Below are 24812 nucleotides of genomic sequence, written 5' to 3'. Positions count from 1 at the left end.
TGGATATGTTCTCAACAACTCCTTTTTAAGATAATGTTTTATATGGGTATATGGATTCATAAATGATACAGAGGACTATTTTGTATGTACTTTAACTTACATAAATAGTGCCATATTTTATTAGTCTGCTCAGGCTACCATACCAAAATATTACAGACTAGATGGCTTAAACAACAGAAATTAACTTTCTCATAGTTCAGGAGACTACAAGTCCCAGCTCAAGGTGCCAGCTAATAAGACTCTTGGTGAGACCTCTCCTGCATGCACAAGGCCCCCTTCTTGTTGTGTCCTCACAAGTTGGGGAGAGAAAGCAGCTCTCATCCTTTCTCTTCTCGTAAAGCCACAATTTCTTTGGATTATGACCCTACCCTTATGACCTCATTTAACCCTACTGCTGCTGCTGCTAAGTTGCTTGAGTTGTGTCTGACTCTGTGTGACCCCATAGACGGCAGCCCACTAGGCTCCCCCGTCCCTGGGATTCTCCAGGCAAGAACACTAGAGTGGGTTGCCATTTCCTTCTCCCATTTAACCCTAAATACCTCTTAAAGGACACCTTTATTTGGTGTTAGCTCTAGAAGGTCTTGTAGATCTTCACAGAATTGGTCAATGTCAGCTTCTTCGGCATCAGTGGTTGGGGCACAGACTTGGATTATTGTGATGTTGAATGGTTTGCCTTGGAAATGAACCAAGATCATTTTGTCATTTTTGAGGTTGCACCCAAGTACTGTATTTCGGACTCTTTTGTTGACTATGAGGGCTACTCCATTTCTTCTAAGGGATTCTTGCCCACAGTAGTAGGTATAATGGTCATCTGAATTAAAGTCTCCCATTCTCATCCATTTTAGTTCACTGATTCCCAAAATATCAATGTTCAGTCTTGCATCTCCTGCTTGATCACATCCAATTTGCCTTGATTCATGGACCTAACATTCCAGGTTCCTATGCAATATCGTTCTTTATAGCATCGGACTTTACTTTCATCACCAAATACATCCACAACTCAGCATCTTTTCCACTTTGGCCCAACCTCTTCATTCTTTCTGGAGCTATTAGTAATTGCCCTCTGCTCTTCCCAAGTAGCATATTGGACACCTTCTGCCCTTGGGGATGCTCATCTTCTGGTGTCATATCTTTTTGCCTTTTCAAACTGTTTATGAAGTTCTTACAGCAAGAATACTGGAGTGTATTGCTGTTTCCTCCTCCAGTGGGCCACGTTTTGTCAGAACTCTTCATTATGACTGGTCTGTCTTGGGTGACCCTGCATGGCCTCGCTGATAGCTTCACTGAGTTATGCAAGCCCCTTCATCACGACAAGACTATGATCTATGAAGGGGGAAGAGAGGAGCCAAAGACAGAGAAGCTCTATACAGCCAGAAAAAAACAAGACCTGGTGCTGATGTGACTCAGATCATCAGCTCCTTATTTATTGCAAATTTCAGACTTAAATTGAAGAAAGTACGGAAAAACCAATAGGCCATTCAAAGTGAAAGTGAAAGTTGCTCAGTCGTGTCTGACTCTTTGTGACCCCATGGACTGAGGCCTGCTAGGCTCCTCTGTCCATAGAATTCTCCAAGGCAGAATATTGGAGTGGGTAACCATTCTCTTCTCCAGGTGATCTTCCCAACCTAGGGATTAAACCTGGGGTTCTTACCAACACAGGGATTGAAACCAGATCTCCCTCATCTGAGCCACCAGGGAAGCCCCAGTAGGCCATTCAGGTATGACCTGAATCAAATCCCTTATGATTATACAGTGGAGGTGACAAATAGATTCAAGAGATTAGATCTGGTAGACAGAGTGCCTGAAGAACTATGGACAGAGTTGGTAACACTGTACAGGAGGCAGTGACCAAAACCATCTCAAAGAAAGCGAAATGCAGGAAGACAAAGTGGTTATCTCAGGAGGCTTTACAAATAGCTGAGGAAAGAAGAGAAGCGAAAAGCAAGGGAGAAAGGGAAAAATAGATCCAAATGAATGCAGAGTTCTAGAGAATAAAGAGCAAGGAGAGACAAGAAAGCCTTCTTAAAGGACCAATGCAAAGAGAGAGAAAACAATAGAATGGGAAAGACTAGAGAGCTCTTCAAGAAAATTAGAGATATCAAAGGAGTATTTCATGCAAATATGGGCACAATAAAGGACAGCAATGGTGAGGACCTAAGAGGAGCAGAAGAGATTAAGAAGAGGTGGCAAGAATACACAGAAGAACTATGTAAAAAAGGTCTTAATGACCCAGATAACCACGATGGTGTGATCACTCACCCAGAGCCAGACGTCCTAGAGTGTGAAGGCAAGTGGACCTTAGGAAGCATTACTACGAACAAAGCTAGTGGAAGTGATGGGATTCCAGCTGAGCTATTTAAAATCCTAAAAGGTTATGCTGTTAAAGTGCTGCACTCAATATGTCAGCAAATTTGGAAACCTCAGCAGTGGCCACAGGACTGGAAAGGTCAATTTTCATTCCAATCCCAAAGAAAGGCAATGCCAAAGAATGTTCAAACTACCATACATTTGCACTTATTTTGCATGCTAGTAAGGTTATGCTCAAATCCTTCAAACTAGGCTTCAACAGTATTTGAACCTAGAACTTCCAGAGGTATAAGCTGGGTTTAGAAAGGCAGGGATACCAGAGATCAAATTGCCAACATCCAGTGGATCATAGAGAAGCAAGGGAATTCCAGAAAAATATCTACTTCGCGTCACTGACTATGAGGAAGCCTATGTGGGCCACAACAAACTGGAAAATTCTTAAAGAGATGGGAATACCAGACTACCTTACCTGTCTCCTGAGAAACCTGTATTCAGCAACAGTTAGAACCAGACATGGAACAACAGACTGGTTCCAGATTGGGAAAGGAGTATGACAACGCTGTATAGTGTCACCCTGTTTATTTAATTTATATGCAGAATGAAAAGTCTAGTTGCTCAGTTGTGTCTGACTCTACTACCCTATGGACTATATTGCCTGCCATGCTCCTTCATCACAGGATTTTCCAGGCAAGAATACTGGAGTGGGTTGCCATTTCCTTCTCCAAATATGCAGAATACATCCTGCAAAATGCCAGGCTGAATGGATCACAAGCTGGAATCAAGATTGCCAGGAAAAATATCAACAGCCTCAGATACCCAAATGATACCACTTTAATGGCAGAAAGTGAAGAGGAACTAAAGAGCCTCTTGATGAGAGTGAAAGAGGAGAGTGAAAAAACTGGCTTGAAACTCAACATTCAAAAAACTAGATCATGGCATCTGGTCCCATCACTTAATGGCAAATAGAAGGGGAAAAAGTAGAAGCAGTGACAGATTTTCTTGGGTTCCAAAGTAACTAAGGACAGTGACTGCAGTCATGAAATTAAAAGATGCTTGCTCCTTGGAAGAAAAGCTACAACAAACCTAAACAGCATATTAAAAAGCAGACATTACTTGCCAACAAATGTCCAGATAGTCAAAACTATGGTTTTTCCAGTAGTCATGTACACGTGTGAGAGTTGGTCCATAAAGAAGGCTGAGTGCCAAAGAATTGATGCTTTCAAATTATGATGCTAGAGAAGACTCTCGAGAGTCCCCTGGGCTGCAAGAAGATCAAATCAGTTAATCCTAAAGGAAATCAACCCTGAATATTTATTGGAAGGATTGATGCTGAAGCTGAAGCTCCAGTACTTTGGCCACCTGATGCAAAGAGCTGATTCAATGGAAAAGACCCTGATGATGCTAGGAAAGATTGAAGGCAAAAGGAAAAGGGGGCTGCAGAAGACAAGATGGTTAGATAGGATTACTGATTCAACAGACATGAATTTGAATGAACTCCAGGAGACAGTGGAGGACAGAGGAGCCTGGCAAGCTGCAGTCCATGGGGTCACAAAGAGTCAGACCTGACTTAGGAAATCAACAACAGCCACCTCTTAAAGACCCTATCTCATGATACAGTCACAGTGAAAGTTAGGACATCAACATACGAATTTGGGAGAGACATAGTTCATTCTATAGCACATATTGTACTTTCTACATCTTGCATTTTAAGTTTAGTGTTGTTTTTAATTCTACCCACACTGCTCTACTTAGATAGATCTCATTTATTCAGCTTAATTGCTGCATTCCCATCATATGCATAAATATACTATTTTATTGAACTATTTCTTTATTGTATTTTTTCAATTTATACGTTTATAAATAGCACTGCAAACAACATTGCTGTAAATGCCTCCGTATTCACGTGATTAAAATGTTTTTGGAATGGTTAAGTAATAGAGTATGAGTGTGTGTCAGTCTATGTTCCTATTTCTCCTCATCTGGTATGTTCAGACTTTCAAATTTTTGTCCATCTGTTGATGACAAATGGTATGTCATCATACTAACGCATTCATTTCTATCCACCTAATTATTAGTAAGGGCTTCCCAGGTGGCTCAGTGGTAAAGAATCGGCCTGCCAATACCGGAGGCACTGGAGACTCGGGTTGGATCCCTGGGTCAGGAAGATCCCCTGAAGGAAAAAATGGCAACCCTCTCCAGGATTCTTGCTGGGATAATCCCATGGATAGAGGAACCTGGTGGGCTACAGTCCATGGGGTCATAAAGAGTTGGACATGACTGAGCGGCTGAGCATGCATGTAATTATTAATAAGATGGAACAATTTTTCACATGTTAACTATTGAGATATTGTATCAGGATTGTAGTAAGCCTATAATTCAATTTGAGAATTTATGTCATAAATTAGAAAACATTTTGTTTTCTAATCCATGAACACAGTTTATTTCTGTTTAGTTCTTTAATTTCTTTCATCAATGATTTTGCATTTTTTGTGACATCTTGAATATATTTTGTGAAATTTATTCCAAAGTATTTCATATTCAAGATAATGTTATTGGTATTTTTTAAAATTTCAAATTCTAATTTTTTTAGAAAAAATTTTTATCTTGAGATAATTAACATTCATGCTACTGCTGCTAAGTCGCTTCAGTCATGTCCGACTCTGTACGACCCCATAGATGGCAGCACATCAGGCTCCACTGTCCCTGGGATTCTCCAGCCAAGAACACTGGAGCAGGTTGTCATTTCCTTCTCCAATGCATGAAAGTGAAAAGTGAAAGTGAAGTCACTCAGTCGTGTCCGACTCTTAGCGACCCCATGGACTGAAGCCTACCAGGCTCCTCCGTCTGTGGGATTTTCCAGGCAAGAGTACTGGAGTGGGTTGCCATTTCCTTCTCCAATGCATGAAAGTGAAAAGTGAAGTCTCTCAGTCGTGTCTGACTCTTGCGACCCCATGGACTGCAGCCCACCAGGCTCCTCCATCTATGGGATTCTCCAGGCAATAGTACTGGAGTGGGGTGCCATTGCCTTCTCCAATTAGGAAATAGCAAAAATAGTAGAGAGGTCTCATGTACCTTTCCCCCAGTTTCCCCCAGTGGCTACACCTTGCTATTACAATAGTAAAATCAGGAAACTAATATTGATACAAGGTGTGTGTATAGTTCATGCCATTTTGTCACATGTGTATATTTGAGTAACCAACACTCTATCCCAGATGCACCACAAAGATGTTCCTTGTGACTGTAAGTCATCTCCAACCAATTATCCTAATATTTTAGCCATGAATCTTTCCCCCATTTATATAATTTTGTCATTTTTGAGAATGTTTTATAAATGGAATCATACAATATGTGACTTCCTGAGACTGGCATTTCTCACCCAACATAAATACCCTGGAGATGAGTCCACACTGTCATGTGTATCTGCAGTTCATCCTCTCTGTTGTTTAGCAGTGTTCTGTTGGGAGAAGGCAGTGGCACACCACTCTAGCCTCTTGCCTGGAGAATCCCAGGGACGGGGGAGCCTGAGGGGCTGCTATCTGTGGGGTCGCACAGAGTCGGACACGACTGAGCGACTCAGCAGCAGCAGTGTTCTGAAGTACATTGTACCACAGTGCAGCCATTCACTCATTAAAGGACATTTGGTTAGTTCCTGTTTGGGGCTGTTACAATAAAATGTTATGTAGTCACTCCCACCGCTGTCTCCTCCTCCTCCTCCTCCTTCTTATTTGAATGCTTTTATTTTATAACAGCTTTATTGAAATTTAATTCTCATACCATAAAATTTACACTGTTAAAGTGCACAATTTTATGGTTTTAGTATATTTGCAGAGCTGTGTGACTATCACCACTACCTAACTGTAGAACATTTTCATCACCCCAAAAAGAAACTGTATACCCATTAGCAATCACTCCCCTTTCCTTCTTCCTTCCTAGCCTCTGGAAACCACTAATCTATTTTCTGTATCTGGACATTTCATATAAAAGAAATAATACTGTATGTGGTTCTTACGCCTGGCTCCTTTCACTTAACATGGTATTCTCAAGGTTCATCTATTTGTAGCACGTGTCAGTACTTTATTCTTCTCATGACTAACTGGTATTACACTGTATGGTTGAAATGCATTTTGCTTATCCGTTCATCAGCTGATGTATTGGGTTGTTTCCACTTTTGGGCTTTATTAGTAATGCTGCTGTGAACATTCTTATGCAATCTTATATATATAGACATGTTTTCATTTTTCTTGGGACCTAGAAGTTGAATTATTGGCTCCTTTTGAGGAATTGCCAAACTTCTCTAAAGCTATAGTATCATCTTGGTATTTTGATTTTCACGTGGTATCTTTTTCCATCTGCTTACATTACTACCTATATCATTATATTTGAATTAAGTTTCCTATAGACAGCATATAGTTGGGTCATGGTAGTGTTTGGTTTTTAATCTACTTTACCAATCTCTTTCTTTTAATTGGTGTATTTAGTCTATGCATCTTTAATATAATTATTGATATGTTAGTTTTTAAATGTCATTGTACTTTCTGTTTTGCTTATTCCCTCTCTTCTTTTTTCTATTTCCTTGTCTTACACTCCTGTGTATGACTTGAACATCTCTTAGAATTTCATTTTGGTGTCTCTCTGTTTAGATGTTTCAGCAGTTACTTAGATATCACCTTATACAAGCATAACTTCTCAATTTATTGGTGTTGACATTTTACCAGTTTGGGTCTCAAAACTACCTCCCTTTAAGTCTCTTTCCCCTCACCTGTTTACAATTATCTTAAATACTTCTCAACATATATTGAGAATCCCATCAGACAGTTTTATAATTTTTGCTTCAACTGTTAAACATAAATCAGGAAACTCAAAGTGAAAAGTCTATTGTATTAACCCTTACTTTTGCTCTATTTTTACTCTTTTTTGATGTTCCAAGATTTGTTTTGTTCTTTCTTTTTCCTTTATGTAAGCTGTTATTTCTCACTGCTTTCAAGATTCTTTTCTTTGTGTTTAGTTTTCAGAATTTTGAATATGATATGTCTTATGCAGATTTCTTTGGGTTGTTTCTGTTTGAGGATTGCTCAAGTTCTTGATTCTGTATATTTATATCTTTTGCCAAGTTTGGAAGAGGGGGATTTATATTAATGCTACATATATTTGTGTATATGGGTCACAAAGAGTCGGACACTCAGTTCAGCGACTGAACTAAACTGAACTGATACACTTTCTTTATGATCCATATTCATGATACCTTGGGTACTTCATTTCTGAGAGATTTTTGGTTTTTTCAATCTTTTTTAAGTTCAGTAAACAGTCATTTTACATTTTCCTTTTAAAATGTTTTGATCTGTTTCTGTTCTGAGTTTCTGCATTTAGGATTTGGAGTTTTATGTCATATATGCAAATGTTTGTATAGGAATATTTTATCTATTTTGGGCTCCTATGTTAGAGTTTTATGATTCATGATTGGATTTCTTGGAGAGTACTGTTATCAACTAAAATATTGGACTTCTCACTTTGTTTTATTCTTGCAGTGGTTTTATGGGATATCACCTGTTATTTTCTGCTCATTTTGAAATGTCTTATATTTTTCTCAACCACCAATAATAGGGAGTAGTTAGAATTCTAATACACTATGGATGAGAGTATAGATTGAACTTTAGAAAACAATTTTACTTTATCTGGTAAATTAAAAGATGCACTTAGCCTTCAATTTATCCAATCTACTTGTAAATACATATATCCTAGAGTAATTTATGGACACAGATATCAGGTCATATGCACATGGTTTATAGCACCCATGTTTTCAAAAGCAAAAAATCAGAAGCTATCCAAATATCAACAGGAGATTGTTAAAAATAAATTCATGTAGTAGAACACTGCTGTGATGGAAAACAAATAAACTATACTACAATAATAAACATAGACATACATCAGGAATATACTGCTGACTGGAAAAGTTGCAAAAATATAACCAGTCAACTCTGCTTATATAAAGTTAAAATTCACATAAAACGAATCAATACAAATGCGATAAAATATAAAAAAAAGGAATGATAAACACAAAGTTCAGTACAGTGGTTACCTTTGTAGGTTGGGTGGAGACAGATGATGTGATTGGGCAGGCGACACAAAAGGGAGCAGAGGCGCTGGTAACGTGGCGTCTCTTAAGCTTTGGTGGTATTGTTATTATTCATATCCTATTGTTAGAATATTTTAATAAGTATTCAATATATAACAAAATTTTTATATGAATGATACTGCAAGAAGTTACCAGATTTTCAAAAGCTTCTCTTTGGTTGATGTTTTCTATCAGGAGGTTGAGGGTATTTCCAGTATAGAATGGGAATCGGGAAAGGCCTAAGAGCAAGAAAATAGGAAGAGGTGTCTGTAAAGTCTTGCTTCCACTGAATCAGTTCTTCACAATATGACTTCACGTATTTTTGTTGATGTATTAAAAGTTCTTTAATCATAGGGCAAATATTCACTCATATACAGCTTATGAGCGACTTGTATCTTCTTCCCAGGTGGCGCTGGTGGTCAAGAATCCACCTGCCGATGCAGGGGACTCAAGAGACATGGGTCCAATCCCTGTGTTGGGAAGATCTCCTGGAAGAGGAAATGGCAACCCACTCGAGGATTCTTGCCTGGAAAATCCCATGGACAGAGGAGCCTAGTGGGCTACAGTCCATGGGGTCACAAAGAGTCAGACACAACTGAATGACTGAGCACAGAGCTCATGTATGGAAATGAAATGTTATTACACTTAAATATAATTAGTTTTGGATTATTTATTTTAAAAATTTCTGCAGTTATTTCCCTTCCAGTGGTTTGGGTAATAAGTGATAGATCATATAATACAAAAGCAGATTTCTCCCTCAAACCAACTATGCATCTGGCCCAAGCTATATAATCTGACAAGAAACAGAGTTCACTAAATAAAAACCCTCATATTTACCTTCTTCAGACCCTTGAGGCAAGTACGTGTCTGACTGAACCACATGAATGTGATACTAATTTGGTAGGCTCAGAAAGAAAATATATTGAAGGGTTCATTTAGGGAGGAAAAAATAGAATGTTGTCTAACTTAAGTACAATTGGAGCTTTTTTCTGATTACGTCTGTAGCATGTGAATAACTTCACCAATCAGATGAGTCCTATGTGAGCCTGCTGCATTTTTTACTAATGTGGCCTAAATAGTCTCTCAAAAAGAGCTCCCTATCCTAATCCCTTTCTTCCTTCTTTCACCAGACTTTTATTGATTATCTACTACATAGAATTTTATTGATGATCTATTTATCCCTTTTATATATGCTAGGAACATAAATATAAAATTTACATATAGTGTAAGGATAGAAAGACACACACATATACTTAACTGAAAAGAATATAAACAAAAAACTGAAATCCCAGAAATTTAGTAATTAATTATTTGTGGGGGGAAAGTAAAGGATCTCAAAGAAAAGGTTAATTTGAGTTGGTTTTAAGTAGTAAGCTCTACTCAGGTCTCCCGCATTGCAGGCAGATTCTTTACCAGCTGAGCCACAAGGGAAGGCCAATAATACTGGAGTGGGTAGCCTGTCCCTTCTCCAGCAGATCTTCCCAACCCAGGAATCAAACCAGGGTCTCCTGCATTACAGGCGGATTCTTTACCAACTATTCAACAAATAGTTCTAAATGTATGCATGTATGCCCACTCAGTCGTGTCTGACTTGTTGCGACCCTAAGGACTGTAGCCCACCAGGCTCCTCTGTCCATGGAATTTCCCAGGCAAGAATTCTGGAGTGGGTTGCCATTTCCTCTTCCAGGGAATCTTCCCCACCCAGGGATTGAACCCACATCTCCTGTGTCTGCTACATTGGCTGGCAGGGAGACTCTTTACCACCGTACCACTTGGGAAGTTATCTCAATGTACACTTATTGAATAAAGGTTATAGAAGTAAGGAGGATATAAAGAAGATCTCTTACAGTATCTCAAATTCTTAGGAAGAACGTCACAGCTCTCTGTCATCCCAAGTATTTTCTTTACCAAAGTTTGCTTTGGTAAATATATTGTCTGAAACAAAAGTTGGAACATATAGTGTGAATGAGAGTAGAGAAAATCTTAAATTACTATCTCTCCAGAAAATCCAGAGTGTGTTTGTACCATCCATATTACATTTCATTTATGGAAATGCAAGTGTCCATAAGTGATATTCTGATCTGTCTATATCTGTCAACTAGTAAATGCTAACATGGTTAGGTATAAATATTGACAATCATTTTGTAGGGTAAATAATCCTAAAGAAAACACAGGAATTTTAATTTAAATATTTGTACTATATACAGTAAATGTATTGCCATCACTTACTAGTGATTGCAGCCATGAAATTAGAAGACTCCTTGGAAGGAAAGTTATGACCAACCTAGACAGCATATTAAAAAGCAGAGACATTACTTTGTCAGCAAAGGTCCATCTAGTCAAGGCTATGGTTTTTCCAGTGGTCATGTATGGATGTGAGAGTTGAACTATAAAGAAAGCTGAGTGCCGAAGAATTGATGCTTTTGAACTGTGGTGCTGGAGAAGACTCTTGAGAGTCCCGTGGACTGCAACGAGATCCAACCAGTCCATCCTAAAGGAGATCAGTCATGGGTGTTCATTGGAAGGACTGATGCTGAAGCTGAAACTCCAATACTTTGGCCACCTGATGTGAAGAGCTGACTCATTTGAAAAGGCCCTGATATTGGGAAAGATTAAGGGCAGGAGGAGAAGGGGACGACAGAGGATGAGATGGTTGGATGGCATCACCGACACAATAGACATGGGTTCGGGTGGACTCCGGGAGTTGGTGATGGAAAGGGAGGCCTTGTGTGCTGTGGTTCATGGGGTCACAAAGAGTCGGACACGACTCAGTGACTGAACTGAACTAGTAACAACAGATTTCTCACATGCATTTATTTTAACACAGAAAGTATAAGGTAAAGAAGACCAATAGAGTATAAGTTTGTTCCAAGATGCTATTGTCAATGAATACATATGAGAAAATGTTGGAAAAAGTGAATATGGGAAACTCATGACTTTTTTGTAACATGAAAATATATCTTCTGAAAAAAATCACTTACTATGAAAAGCATTGGGTTTATCTAGGTAACCATAGGCATGACTCTTAACCCTCTTAACCTCAATTTTATCAACTGATAGTGATAATATTAACCTCATATGATGTGAGATGGATTAATTGAAATGATATGAATAAAAGAACTTGTAGGGTATTCAACTATACAATTGTAAGGTATTATTGATCCAAGACAGTATAGTATAGTAGATAGGAGTGCAGTTTTTCGAGTGAGCCTACCTAGTTTTGAATCCTGGCCTTACCATTGATCGGTTCTAATACCTCAGGGAAACCACTTCACTTCCCAAAACCTCATTTTTTTCCTATGAGATGGAAATAGTAAGAGAACTTACATAACAGAGTAGAATTAAATATAGTATGTGAAGCATACTACATGTCATAAAGATATCATTATCTTATTGTAGTATTAAGTGTCCTTAATAACCCCCTTTTTAGAATAATTTAATTTAATATAATTACAGGATGGAATCAAACAATATTCGAGTACTTCAGGATCTGTTATCAAAGCAGCTGCTTTAACTAGTGACCCAGGTTTAGGCATGCAAGCGTACGGCCGACAGGTAAGCAGGAAAGATATCAGAGATATCACTTCTTCTCTAGAGCATTGGATGGTGTCATGCAGTAGCTGAGTTATTTTTAAAGTAATAGATATATGTTTGTTTGAAAACAAGGCTAAAATTCCTTGAGGAGAGACTGGAATAGAGTTTCCATGAGTCTTCAGAGAACATTACAATTTCGGCTGATCCTGAACAACATAATCAGAGAAAATAATTTCTGGATACATATGAAGAAGATTTTAGTGGCAGAAGTTGAGATAACTATCTTATTGGAAAAGAGATAATCATATATATAAGAATATATGTAGGTTGATATATTCTTAGGTCAAGAGAAGAAAGAAGAATGTCAAATGCTAGTATCAATTTTTAAAATTATTTGAAGTGGTCATAAAATTGATCAAAAACTAATATATGTACATATATGATCAATAGCTAATATATCTTTTTGATAATACATGATCAGCAACTAATATATGTACAATTTTTATGTTTATATTTATAACATACATTAGTGTCCCAGAAATTTTATAAGTTTAACTTATGTACATTTTTAAAGACTGATATTAAAAGTGTTTATATCATAGGCTAATACTAGCTTAAGAAACAATGTTTCTGGTACTCGAAATGTCAAATGTGTTCAGCCTCCCAGCTAAGATAACTGATAGATTATAAAGCTATTATTGAGATAAATGTCCAATTTTGTAAAGCCATATATTGAAAAATATATATTTAAAAGTGTGTGATACCTAATGCCATTTAGAAGAACATTTATTAGGAAATGACTAGCATTAAGTTTCAGAAACACAGTATAAAAATAAGGGGAGAGGAAGTCTCTTCCACAAATGTTGCTGGGCAAACTGGATAGCTACATGTAAAAAAAAAAAAAAAGAAATTAGATCATTCTTTAACTCCACACACAAAAATAAGCTCAAAATGGATTAAAGACCTAAATGTGAGACCAGATACTATAGGATTCCTAGAGGAAAACATAAGCAGAAAACTCTTGGCATAAATCATAGCAATATCTTTTTTGGTCTATCTCCCAGAATAAGGGAAATAAAAACAAAAATAAACAAATGGGACCTACTTAAACTCCAAAGCTTTTGCAGAGTAAAGGGAACAGTAAACAAAATGAAAAGACAACCCACAGATTGGGAGAAAATATGCGCAAATGATGTGACTGATAAGGGATTGCTGCTGCTGCTGCTAAGTCGCTTCAGTCGTGTCTGACTCTGTGTGACCCCATAGACGGCAGCCCACCAGGCTCCCCCATCCCTGGGATTCTCCAGGCAAGAGTACTGGAGTGGGGTGCCATCGCCTTCTCCCAATAAGGGATTAGTCTCCAAATTTTACAAACAGCTTGTGAACCGCTCAGTATCACAGTAATCCAAGTCCGTGTCCCAACCACTAAATGCCAAAGAAGCTGAACGGTTCTAGGAAGACCTACAAGACCTTCTAGAACTCACACCAAAGATGTCCTTTTCATCATAGGTAATTGGAATGCAAAATAGGAAGTCAAGAGGTACCTGAAGTAACAGGTAAGTTTGGCCTTGGAGTACAAGATGAAGCAGGGGAAAGGCTAACAGAGTTTTGCCAAGAGAACGCCTTGGTCATAGTAAACACCCTTTTTCAAGAACATAAGATAAGACTCTACACATGGACATCACCAGATGGTCAACACAGAAATCAGATTAATTATTTTCTTTGCAGATGAAAATGGAGAAGCTCTATACAGTCAGGAAAAACAAGATCTGGAGCTGAGTGTGGCTTAGATCATGAGCTTCTTATTGCAAAATTCCAGTTTAAGTTGAAGAAAGTAGGAAAACCACTAGATCATTCAGGTGTGACCTATATCAAATCCCTTATGATTATACAGTGGAGGTGACAAATAGATTCAGGAGATTAGATCTGGTAGACTGAACGCCTGAAGAATTATGGGCAGAAGTTTGTAATCTTGTACAGGAGGTAGTGACCAAAACCATCCCCAAGAAAAGAAATGCAGGAAGACAAAGGGTTGTCTGAGGAGGCCTTACAAATAACTGAGAAAAGAAGAGAAGCAAAAGGCAAAGGAGAAAGGGACAGATATACCCAACTGAATGCAGAAAAGAATAGCAAGGAGAGATAAGAAAGCCTTCTTAAGTGAACAATGCAAAGAAATAGAGGAAAAATAATAGAATGGGAAAGACTAGGTATCTCTTCAAGAAAATTGGAGATATCAAGGGGACATTTCATGTGAGGATGGGCATGATAAAGGATAGCAATGGCAAGAACCAAACAGAAGCACAAGCGATTAAGAAGAGGTGGCAAGAATACACAGAACTATGCAAAAAAGCCTGAGTGATGAAGAACTGACACTTTTGAATTGTGGTGCTGGAGAAGACTCTTGAGAGTCCTTTGGACTGCAAGGAGATCAAACCAGTCAATCCTAAAGGAAATCAACTCTGAATGTTCTTTGGAAGGACTGATGCTGAAGCTGAAGCTCCAGTATTCTGGCCTCCTGATGGGAAGAGCTGACTCATGGAAAAGACCCTGATGCCGGGCAAGATTGAGCGCGGGAGGAGAAGGGGGCAATGGAGGATGAGATGGTTGGATGGCATCACCGGCTCAATGGACATAAGTTTGAGCAAACTCCAGGAGATAGTAAAGAACAGGGAAGCCTGGCATGCTGCAGTTCATGGAGTTGAAGGAGTCAGACATGACTTAGTGACTGAACAACAACAACACGTGATGCTTAACAGCATCAAAACAAACAGCCCACTCAAAAAAATGGGCAGAAGAACTAAGTAGACATTTCTCCAAAGAAGATATACAGATGGCCATTAGGCACATGAAAAGATGTTCAACATTGCTAATTATAATGAAATGCAAATCAAAAGTACAATAAGATATCACCTCATACCTGCGAGAGTAGCTATTACCAAAAAGTCCACAAACAATAAATGCTGGAGAGGGTGTGGAGAGAAGCGAACCTTCCTGCGCTGTTTGTGGGAATGTAAATTGATACAGCCACTGTGGAGAAAAGTATGAAGGCTCCTTAAAAAACTGAAAATAGAGCTACCATATGGTCCTACAGTCCCACTGCCGGACATATATCTGGAGAAAAACATGGTCTGAAATGATTCATGCATCCGAATGTGCATTGCAGCCCTGTTTACAATAAGTAAGACATGGACGCAATCTAAATGTCCACCAGCAGAGGAATGGATAAAGAAGACGTGGTATATATTTACAATGGAGCATCACTCAGCCATTAAAAAGATTGAAATAATGCCATTTGAAGCAACATGGATGGACTGGAGAGCCTCTGTCTGACTTCACTCAGTATGAGTGGAAATACCATATGACACCCCTTACATGTGGGATCTAAAAGGATATGATACGAATGAACTTATCTGCAAAACAGAAGCAGACTTATAGACTCCAAGAATGAGCTTATGGTGGCTGGGGGGAAGGTTGGGGAGAAGGGACAGATAAATGTATATTTTAAATATATATTAAAATATAAACATTTTAATATATATATTTAAATATCTTTATATTTCATTTATCATTTTGTTAATTTTTAATATATATTATATATAAATATAAGTAATATGTTACAACTGAAAACTGTTAAGAGAGTAAATCTGAGACTTCTCATCATAAGGAATAATTTTTTCTATTTCTTTAATGTTCCATCTATATGTGATGAAAGGTGTTTTTTAAACCTCTTGTGATCCTTTCATGATGTGTATAAGTCAAATCATTATTATTATGCACCTTTAGCTTAAACAGTGCTATATGTTGATTATATCTGAATAAAACTAGAAGAAAAATCAAATTATTAAAATTTAGATCAAGGCTAAAGAGAAATACCTTTACTTCATCATAAATATATCTATATAAATGTAGATTAATTCCTATAATTATAAATTTATGAAATGTGCATGTTTTCTATATTCTGTTCTTTGACATTAAAAGGCCTTTAAATGAAGGGGCTGATATAAGCTGTCTTACCTTCAGTTTATTTCCTGGGGCAAATATCTCTAAAATTAATTTTGCAAAATTGTTTTTGTAGCCAACCTGGTGCTACTCAAAGTACATAGAAGCCTTAGAACAGGAAAGGATTCTTCTTAAAATTCAAGAGGAACTAGAAAGAAAGTTGTTTGCAGGTAAGTTTTGCTCTTTGTTTTCAGGGCTGCTTTGTTGTCTTGAATCACAGGTTAATTCTAGAGGGTTTTGCTAATGATTCCTTCACTGTTTCTCTTGTTTCCGTGCAGCCACACCATCTTTTACAAATTTCAAGTCTACTGCTTCCACTCTGTCTTTGAAAAAGACTGTGTCCTCCCACAACATCCAGAGTGAGTGTCAAGTGAGAGTCTGATTTCAGTTCTTTCTTCCTTATTGTTAGAACTCTACCTCTCACCTGGCCATCTGGAGAGGGCAGAAAGGGATGAGGACTGACTCCCTCCCAACTGCTCTGAGCCCCAGGTTAGGAGAATTTCAGAGTGTAGGTGCTCCATCTCTTTGTCTCTGTTTTCTTCTCTTTTGCTGAGGAGGATAGACTACGACATATACCCAACACTGCATACCATTTCCAGACAGCACTCACGGGAGCGCATATCCTGCTGCTAGGTACAACGGAAGTTCATAGACTGAATTGATCAGTCCCATCCATGTCCCTCTGACTCACACACTAATGCACATGGACATCTGCACAATGCGCACGCGTGCACACACACACACACACACACACACACATACACACACACCCCTACTTACACTCTCCACTAACAAATTAATAGGCAGGAGTGACTTGCCTCCCTTTTGAACGGCACAGTCTCCTGCACAGGAAGGCCCCTGGGGAATGATCATTTATTGCTCCTATCTACTCCTTATCTAGTTTTCTCTTATCTAGTTTTCTCTTCCACAAAGAACATTTATAGAAGAATGGGCTCAGTTTTCCAAGGTTTTGCAAGCTGAGTTTTTCTAAGTTCCATTTTCCCAAGATGGGAATACAAGAAGGAACTGATAATTAATAACTGAAAATCAAGCTGGGGTCCTTTTCTCATACAGATACTGATGTGATTATACAGTTTTGATCAGATACTAATGTTAGACTTTTTAACAATGCCCTTAGAAAGTAGTATTACTAGTGTAATGTAATATATGTGCAACCCATTGAACTAAAACTCAAAGGACCCAGTAAAAGTCCCATTTCTCTTCTATTTTGTAGCTTAGATTTTTGTTTCTCAAAATCCTTAGTTTTCTGGTTCTTGGGAGGATATGATGATCAGGCCTTTATGCTCTTAGCCTGCTCATCTCTCTTCTTTTCAGATTTATCCTTAACCACTGTGCTCCTGTCAGTTCCCTTACCCCTTAGATCAACATCACAGTGCCTCCAACATTAGGGTGTGCTGACTTATTTGTTAACTGTTTGATCCTTCTTACAACTCTAAGTTTTTGTTGTTATTTTGGATTTAAATTTTCTCTCATTGATTATGTTTCAGTCATTTCTTCTTTTTTCTTTGCAGGAATTCTTTAAACCAAGTTTTAACTAACATGGAAGCACAAGTGGTTTTTTGATGGTCTGCTTTAGAGCAAGCCTGTCATCTAAATAAAGTTTGGCTTTACTTCCATAGTTTAAAAATTACAGCTCTTCTGTACACATAACGTGGTGGTGGTGGTTTAGTCGCTAAGTCGTGTCCGACTCTTGCGACCCCATGGACTGTAGCCCGCCAGGCTCCTTTGTCCATGGGATTTTCTAGGCAAGAATACTGGAGTGGGTTGCCATTTCCTTCTCCAGGGGATCTTCCCGACCCAGGAATTGAACCCAGGTCTCCTGCATTGCAGGCAGATTCTTTACCTACTGAGCTAGGAGGGAACACCTAACATATAAGACTATTAAAAAAAAACTTTAACTCATTTAGAATAAAACAAATTCTATCTCGGAAGAATCAAAATATTTTATCACAGACCTGAAGAAACCATGTTTTGCTCCTTAAATAGTCTTTTAACAAAAATGTTCCTTGAGCATTCAGTATACAGTTGACCCTTGCACAACATGATTTTGAACTATACAGTTCTACTTATATGCAGATATTTTTCAATAGTAAACGTTACAGTACTCCTGGATCTGTGGCTGGTTGAATCCACAGATGCAGAACTGCGTATATGGAGGAGCCATGGATACAGGGATCTGCTATAAGTTATACAGAGAATTTCAACTTTATGGTGCCCCTAACCTCTGTGTTGTTCAAGGGTCAGCTGTATTTGGTTGGCAGATACATTCAGCAAGTGGCTAGGGATATTCCTAGCAATAAACTGACCCAAAATATAGAGGGAAGAGCCTTCCTCATCTTGTCCCTATCCCTATTCCCAACTCTAAAGAAGCTGTATTTTAAATCTGTGTGGCTCTCAGACTTCAGTGTGCATGAGACTCACTGTAACATTTGCTAGCAATGCAGATTCCTGGGCTCACTCTCTGAGAGTTTGATTCTGTAGTTCTTGGACAGAACCCAGGAATCCCCCTCTTTAATGGACATCCTAGTTGTCCGTGTGATAAACTGTTAGGGTAGCAAGAGAAGAGTTTTAAAAGGCAAAAGCTCCCTTATTAACTAGAGACAGTAACAAATCTGCCTGCAACGCGGGAGACCTGAGTTTGATCCCTGGGTCGGGAAGATCCTCTGGAGAAGGGCATGGCAACCCACTCCAGTGTTCTTGCCTGGAGAATTCCATGGACAGAGGAGCCTGGTGGGCTACAGACCATGAGGTTGCAAAGATTCAGACACAACTGAGCGACTGACACACACACTTGTAGCAGAGGAAACCCAGACATACATCTACGTATCTTCTTTCCTAGAGGGAAAGGAGAATCTGTAAGAAATTATCTGGGAGGGTGAACCTTCATCATCTGTTTGCCTTGGGACTCAGAAACTCCAAGGACTGTGACCTGGGTTAGCAGATTGGAAGCATTAGACTTCCACTTTACTATCATCCCAGAAAGTATATTCAAAGTGGAAACTACCATTCCTAATTTTTTAAAGAGTTAAGCATTGTATAGAGGGGAGAGCATCAGGAGAAAGACTTCAGAGATCCCACTTGTTTTCTAAAGCAGTGGGTTTGGACACCTTTTTTTTTTTAAGCATCAGAACCCTATAGTTTCCTCTGTTCCCATACTCCCCAATACCCTATATTAGTCAAGAAGTTTGTATTTGTTTTCCATTCATTGCCTTTTTTTTTATTCCATTCGTTTTCTGCCTTTTGATTTTAAGTAAGCCACTCCAGTACTCTTGCCTAGAAAATCCTATGGATGGAGGAGCCTGGTAGGCTGCAGTCCATGGGGTCGCTAAGAGTCAGACACGACTGAGCGACTTCACTTTCCCTTTTCACTTTCATGCATTGGAGAAGGAAATGGCAACCCACTCCAGTGTTCTTGCCTGGAGAATCCCAGGGACAGGGGAGCCTGGTGGGCTGCCATCTATAGGGTTGCACAGAGTCGGACACGACTGAAGTGACTTAGCAGCAGCAGCAAGCATTTTCTGTGATTCCATTTTCTCCTTATCAGTTATACATCTTTTTAAAGTTGTCTAGTTAGTTGCCCTAGAATTTGCAATATACATTTACAGCTAATAAAAGTCTACATTCAAATAATATTCTGCTGCTTCATGACTGCTTCATGGGTAATGCAAGTATAATACCTTTTAACAGAATTTTCCAATTCCCTCCCTCCTATCTCTTATCGTATTGCTGTCAGTTAATTTCACTTATCTATAAGCTATAATTGCTGAATGCATTGTTGATGTTATTATTTTTAACAACTGTTTTCTCCTAGGTCAACTCATAATAAGGAAATAAAAGGTATTATTTTTCCTTCATTTATTCCCCTAATACACTTTCATTCTTTGTGTAGATCTGAGTTTCTGACCTATACCATTTCCCTTCTCTCTGAAGAACTTCTTTTAATATTTCTTTTAAGGAAGGTCTATTGTTTGCCTTAAAATATCTTTATTTCTCCTTTAATTTTGAAGGGTAGTTTCACTGGATACAAAATTCTAAGTATTTCTTTTTCTCTTTCAACCTTTCAAACACTTCACTCTCTTTTTGCGTGGTTTCTAAAGAGAAGGCAAATGCAATTCTTTTCTTGACTCTCAGATTCCTTCAAGATTTTCTCTTCATCTTTGACTTTCTGCAGTTCAAACATGATAGGTGTAGATTTTTGTATAAATGTCCTGCTGTAATCGCCGAGCTTTTTGGATCAGTAGTTTTGTGTCTTTCATTAATTTTTGAAAATTCCATCATTATTACTTCAAGTGTTCTGTTCCTTTTCTCCCTGCTATTTCATTATGTACATGTCACATCTTTTGTAATAGTCCCATAGTTCTTGGATATTCTTTTCTTTTTCATTGTTTTTTTCCTCTTTGCATTTCAGTTTTGGAATTTTCTGTTAACTTCTCTTTAAGCCCACTGATTCTTTCCTCTGCTGTATTTAGTCTATTGATAAACTCATCCAAGACATTCTTCATTTTTGTTTCAGTGCTTTCAGTTAGTTACTAGCATTTTCTTTTGATTCTTTGTTTGGATTTCTGTCTCTCTGCTTATGTTACTCAGATGTTCTTACATGTTGTACACTTCTTTCTATTAAAATCTCTTAACACATGAATCATAGTGATTTTAAGTTTTTGGTCTGATCATTCTGAAGTCTCTGTCATACTGATTATGATTTGATGCTTGCTTTTTGTCTCTTCAGATATGTTTTTATGCCTTTTAACATGCTTTGTAGTATTTTTTGAAAGTAAGATATGAGGCATCAGGTAAAAGGAACTGAGGTTTATGGACCTTTAGTGTGTGAGATTTTGTATTTATCTGACTAGGAGTTAGGCTGTATTTAATGTTTGCTGTATTTGTGGTGCCAGTGACTGAAATTTCCTCTATGTCTTTGTTATTTTCTTCCTGTGCTTTTGGGTTTTCTTAGAGATCTCTTAATAGGGTCTGAGGCTTGCAGTTCTTTTATCTGTAATCCCCGACATTATACAGGAGTGCTGTTGATGTGGTGATAGAATGTGGGAGGAGGAGGTGTTGTATAGTCCCATGATTAGATCTCTTTCCTTTAGTGAGCCTGGTTGGGTATTTCCCCCCTCCCATGTCAGTTAGGCTTTGGTGAAAACCACAGCCTGTTAGGCTGTCGCAGAATAGTTTCTGTTGAGGGCAGGCATTGTTAGGAAGAATGGATATATTGCAAAATTGTCACTCTGTCGTTCCCCCTAGGAGAAGCAGGAGAGGGGAGTTTTCTCAGATGGAAATTTTTATATTATAAATACTTGGATGTTCATTTTTGGCCTACCCTGAAAGCATCTCACAGCATGAGTTAGTCTCAACTTATGCCACTAGAGTCGGTTTCCTTATATTAGTGCTCAGGAAGAATCTTCTCATTAGCTCTACTGATTCCTTAACATGCCTTCAGTTCGTTTTCTCCTTCTCTCATCCCCCAGTGGATGGCTGCCTTATTTCAGATTCTTACCACCTTGGATGTGAGTTTTAATTAGTATCTCTAAAATAGAAGTGTTTTATTTAGCATGACATGTAAGGCCCTCCTGTCTTCTGATGTAAACAGTGCTTCAGATCAGACATTTATTCCTCTGGGATGCTATCTTTGATATTCTTATTTCACTGCAGATTTCTAAACAGCTGCATGAGTTATCACTCACTCTTCTGTCCTAACACTATAGCGTGTTCATTACTCTATAATAGCACTAGTTACATTGATTGTAATTTAATTTCCTGGTTAAAGCTGTCATTTGAATTTCAGTATCTTACATAGAACATCTGTAAAATAGATGTTCTTTAAGGATTTGCTGAAATGAAAGAAATATCTGCACTGTAAAATCTCGGGAAAGTAAAAAGTCACTGCTCATTGAAGAAAGTCAGTATAATGCTATTCAAACAATGTTTTCATTGGTATTTTTGTAATTAGAAATGCACAGCAAAGTGGCTTGTTTGTATAAAGTATATTTAATAATCTTTGTTGTAACTACATCATTTTTTCATATTTATGAGAATAGATCTATGTGTCATTGTGTCTTTCAGAGAATAAATTAATACTTATTAAATCACATCCAATCACTTAAATCACTTTAGGCTTGGATTTCTCAGTCTTGGCACTGTTGACATTTTTGGCCAGCTAGCTCTCTGTTGTGAAGGACTCTCCTGTGCACTGTTGAATGTTTAAAAATACACCTGGCTCCCACACTGTGCGCTGGTAGCACCTCCTCGGTGATCGTGACCCAGAATATCTTCAGACATTGCCAAATCATCCCTAATTGAGAACTATTACTTTAGACTTTGGAGAGTTTTTATGTTTTACTTTTTGAAATCCCTAATTACAATGGAATCTTCAAATTATACTTATCTAGCATATCATTTTTTTTAAAGTATCACACCTGCTAGCTCTATAACACTGCCAAGAGTGCCTTCTAACTAATGACAGCTTATTTGTTCTAGTGGTATCTGTTTTACATCCACTTGAATTATTTCTTTTTTTATATCATCTTTGGAAGTATAATGCCTAAAGGAGATGCTCAACCAATGTTTATTGAATTAATAGAACATAAAATAAATTCCTTACTTAGATATAATGTCAGTGACATACACTATATTTTAGGTAATCTTAAAAGTGCCCTTAAATCTGCATTGGATTTGTACACATAAATAAATAAATTCTAACTGAGCTACATGTTTACATCTGATATGCTTCTTGATTTTATAAGTCCTCATAAAGAAAAAACAACTTACTTTTAGAAGTCTTACATTTTAAAAACACACAAATTACTCTGTAAACTATGTCAGCTTTACACCCTTCAATACATGGGAAAATTGAGGTTATACTTTCTTTATATTATTGTTTGCAGTGAATAACTATTTTGAAATAAATATAATAGTGCAGTAATCTATCAGTAATGTGGCCAGTTGAGTCAGATTCAGATTGTGAATATTATTTTTTTCATAAAAAATTTAGTTTTAAAGGTATAACCTAATTCATGTTACATTTCTTAAATGGGTATGTTTATCATTTATTACATAATTGAAAATTATAGTATTTAGTGATGGCATCACTGACTCAATGGACATGAGTTTGGGTAAACTCCAGGAGTTGGTGATGGACAGGGAGGCCTGGCATGCTGCAGTTCATGGGGTTGCAAAGAGTCAGACACAACTGAGTGACTGAACTGAACTGAACTGAACTGAATCTGTGAATAATTTGTTTCTTAATTGACATACCCTTTTTAAAAATTATAGTAAACTTTTTACTTCAAAAAGTATCTCAGTTGGTGTATATCCAAAGATTCAGTAGAAATTTGTTCTAATCTTGGATCTGTTACTGTCTTTCTGATATAGAGCCATTTATTTTTGCCTTTTTTGGTCTCAGTTTACTTATGTATAAGAAACAAAGCGTCCTTTTTTAGCACTAATGTGTAATTCTGTGAGTTTATGATACTGGAGATTTTTTAATCTGTAACTGTATATAGAGTCTTGGTGTATTCCTCCATGAGCAGTTATTTCTGTATTTTAAATTAGAGATTTAGGTCAAAAGATGAAGTGGGGGAGGGTTCAAGATGACAGTGCAGGAAGATCCTGAACTCAGCTCCTCACACAGACACACTCAGCAGATCTACAACTGCATATGAAATAACTCCCTGAGAAAGGAACCTGAAAACTGGATGAATAAAGCTTCCACAAAAAAGGTTAAAAGAACACCAGCAAGACCAGTAGGAAAGGTAGAAATACGGGCTCACCAAGGAAAAACCCATACTCCAGATGTAGTAATTCACAATTGAGAGGGATCTCAAAGGCACAGATCTTTCTTCTAGATGAATGAGGGATTCAAACTCCACATCAGGTACACAAGCTTCTAGATACTGTAAAAGAGAGATAAGCACCCAAATACCTGGCTTTGAAAACCCAATTGGGAATATGCACAGAACTATAGAACCAAGAAATGGGAAACCTGTTCTTAAAGAGCTTGTGCATAGACTCACTTGACCTGAAAACCATCACAAAAACACCAGTTGGAAGAGTTCATGAACCATAGAAAAAGGGACCCATGTACTAATCTTGAAGCATCTTTTTAGAGAGGCAAAAATCAGTTGGGTTACTCCTTGAGGACTGAGTCACAGGCAGGAACCACTTATGCAATCTGAGGCTAATGGCAGTACTGGTGGGCACATACCTTGCTAATGGCAGTACTGGTGGGCACCACCTCTAGGAAGTGGATCCAAAAAGATACTGCTGCTATTTATTGTAGTATAGTCTGAAATCACGGAGAAGGCAATGGCACCCCATTCCAGTACTCTTGCCTGGAAAATCCCATGGATGGAGGAGCCTGGTAGGCTGCAGTCCATGGGGTCGCTAAGAGTCGTACATGACTGAGCGACTTCACTTTCACTTTTTCACTTTCATGCACTGGAGAAGGAAATGGCAACCCACTCCAGTGTTCTTGCCTGGAGAATCCCAGGGACGGGGGAGCCTGGTGGGCTGATGTCTGTGGGGTCGCACAGAGTCGGACACGACTGAAGTGACTTAGCAGCAGTCTGAAATCAGGGAGCCTGATTCCTCCAGCTCCATTTTTCTTTCTCAGGAAGGGACTGTATTCTTAAGTTCAGTTCATTGCTTAGTTGTGTCCCAACTCTTTGCGACCCCATGGACTGCAGCACGCCAGGCTTCCCTGTCCATCACCAACTCTTGGAGCTTGCTCAAACTCATGTCCATCGAGTTGGTGATGCCATCCAACCATCTCATCCTCTGTTGTCCGCTTCTCTTCCTGCCTTCAATCTTTCCTAGCATCAGGGTCTTTTCCAAAGAGTCA

The 24812-nt window shown here is 38.2% G+C and overlaps 1 protein-coding gene across 15 annotated transcripts in view; it reads left to right on the top strand.

Moving 5' to 3' along the window:
* RGS22 (regulator of G protein signaling 22) overlaps positions 1-17600 on the top strand; it is a 140519-nt gene extending 122919 nt beyond the window's left edge. For 13 of the 15 annotated variants that reach the window (XR_015140532.1, XR_015140534.1, XM_086336108.1 and 10 more), the window contains 4 exons: positions 11876-11974; positions 16029-16122; positions 16231-16311; positions 17485-17600. Coding sequence is in view for 12 of the 15 variants with exons in the window: in XM_086336108.1 (XP_086192234.1) it covers positions 11876-11974; positions 16029-16122; positions 16231-16311; positions 17485-17495 (285 nt within the window). In the remaining 3 variants the exon portion in view is untranslated. The remainder of the gene's footprint in view (positions 1-11875; positions 11975-16028; positions 16123-16230; positions 16312-17484) is intronic. The other 2 variants (XR_015140533.1, XM_086336109.1) reach the window with 1 other exon arrangement.
* The last annotated feature ends 7212 nt before the right edge of the window (positions 17601-24812 follow it).

Source organism: Bos grunniens, chromosome 14, assembly GCF_055505025.1.
Source record: "Bos grunniens cultivar Pamir isolate PY7600 chromosome 14, Bosgru_T2T1.0, whole genome shotgun sequence".
Taxonomy (NCBI): domain Eukaryota; kingdom Metazoa; phylum Chordata; class Mammalia; order Artiodactyla; family Bovidae; genus Bos; species Bos grunniens.
The sequence above is the reverse complement of the archived record's forward strand: the minus strand, read 5'-3'. Positions and strand labels throughout refer to the sequence as shown.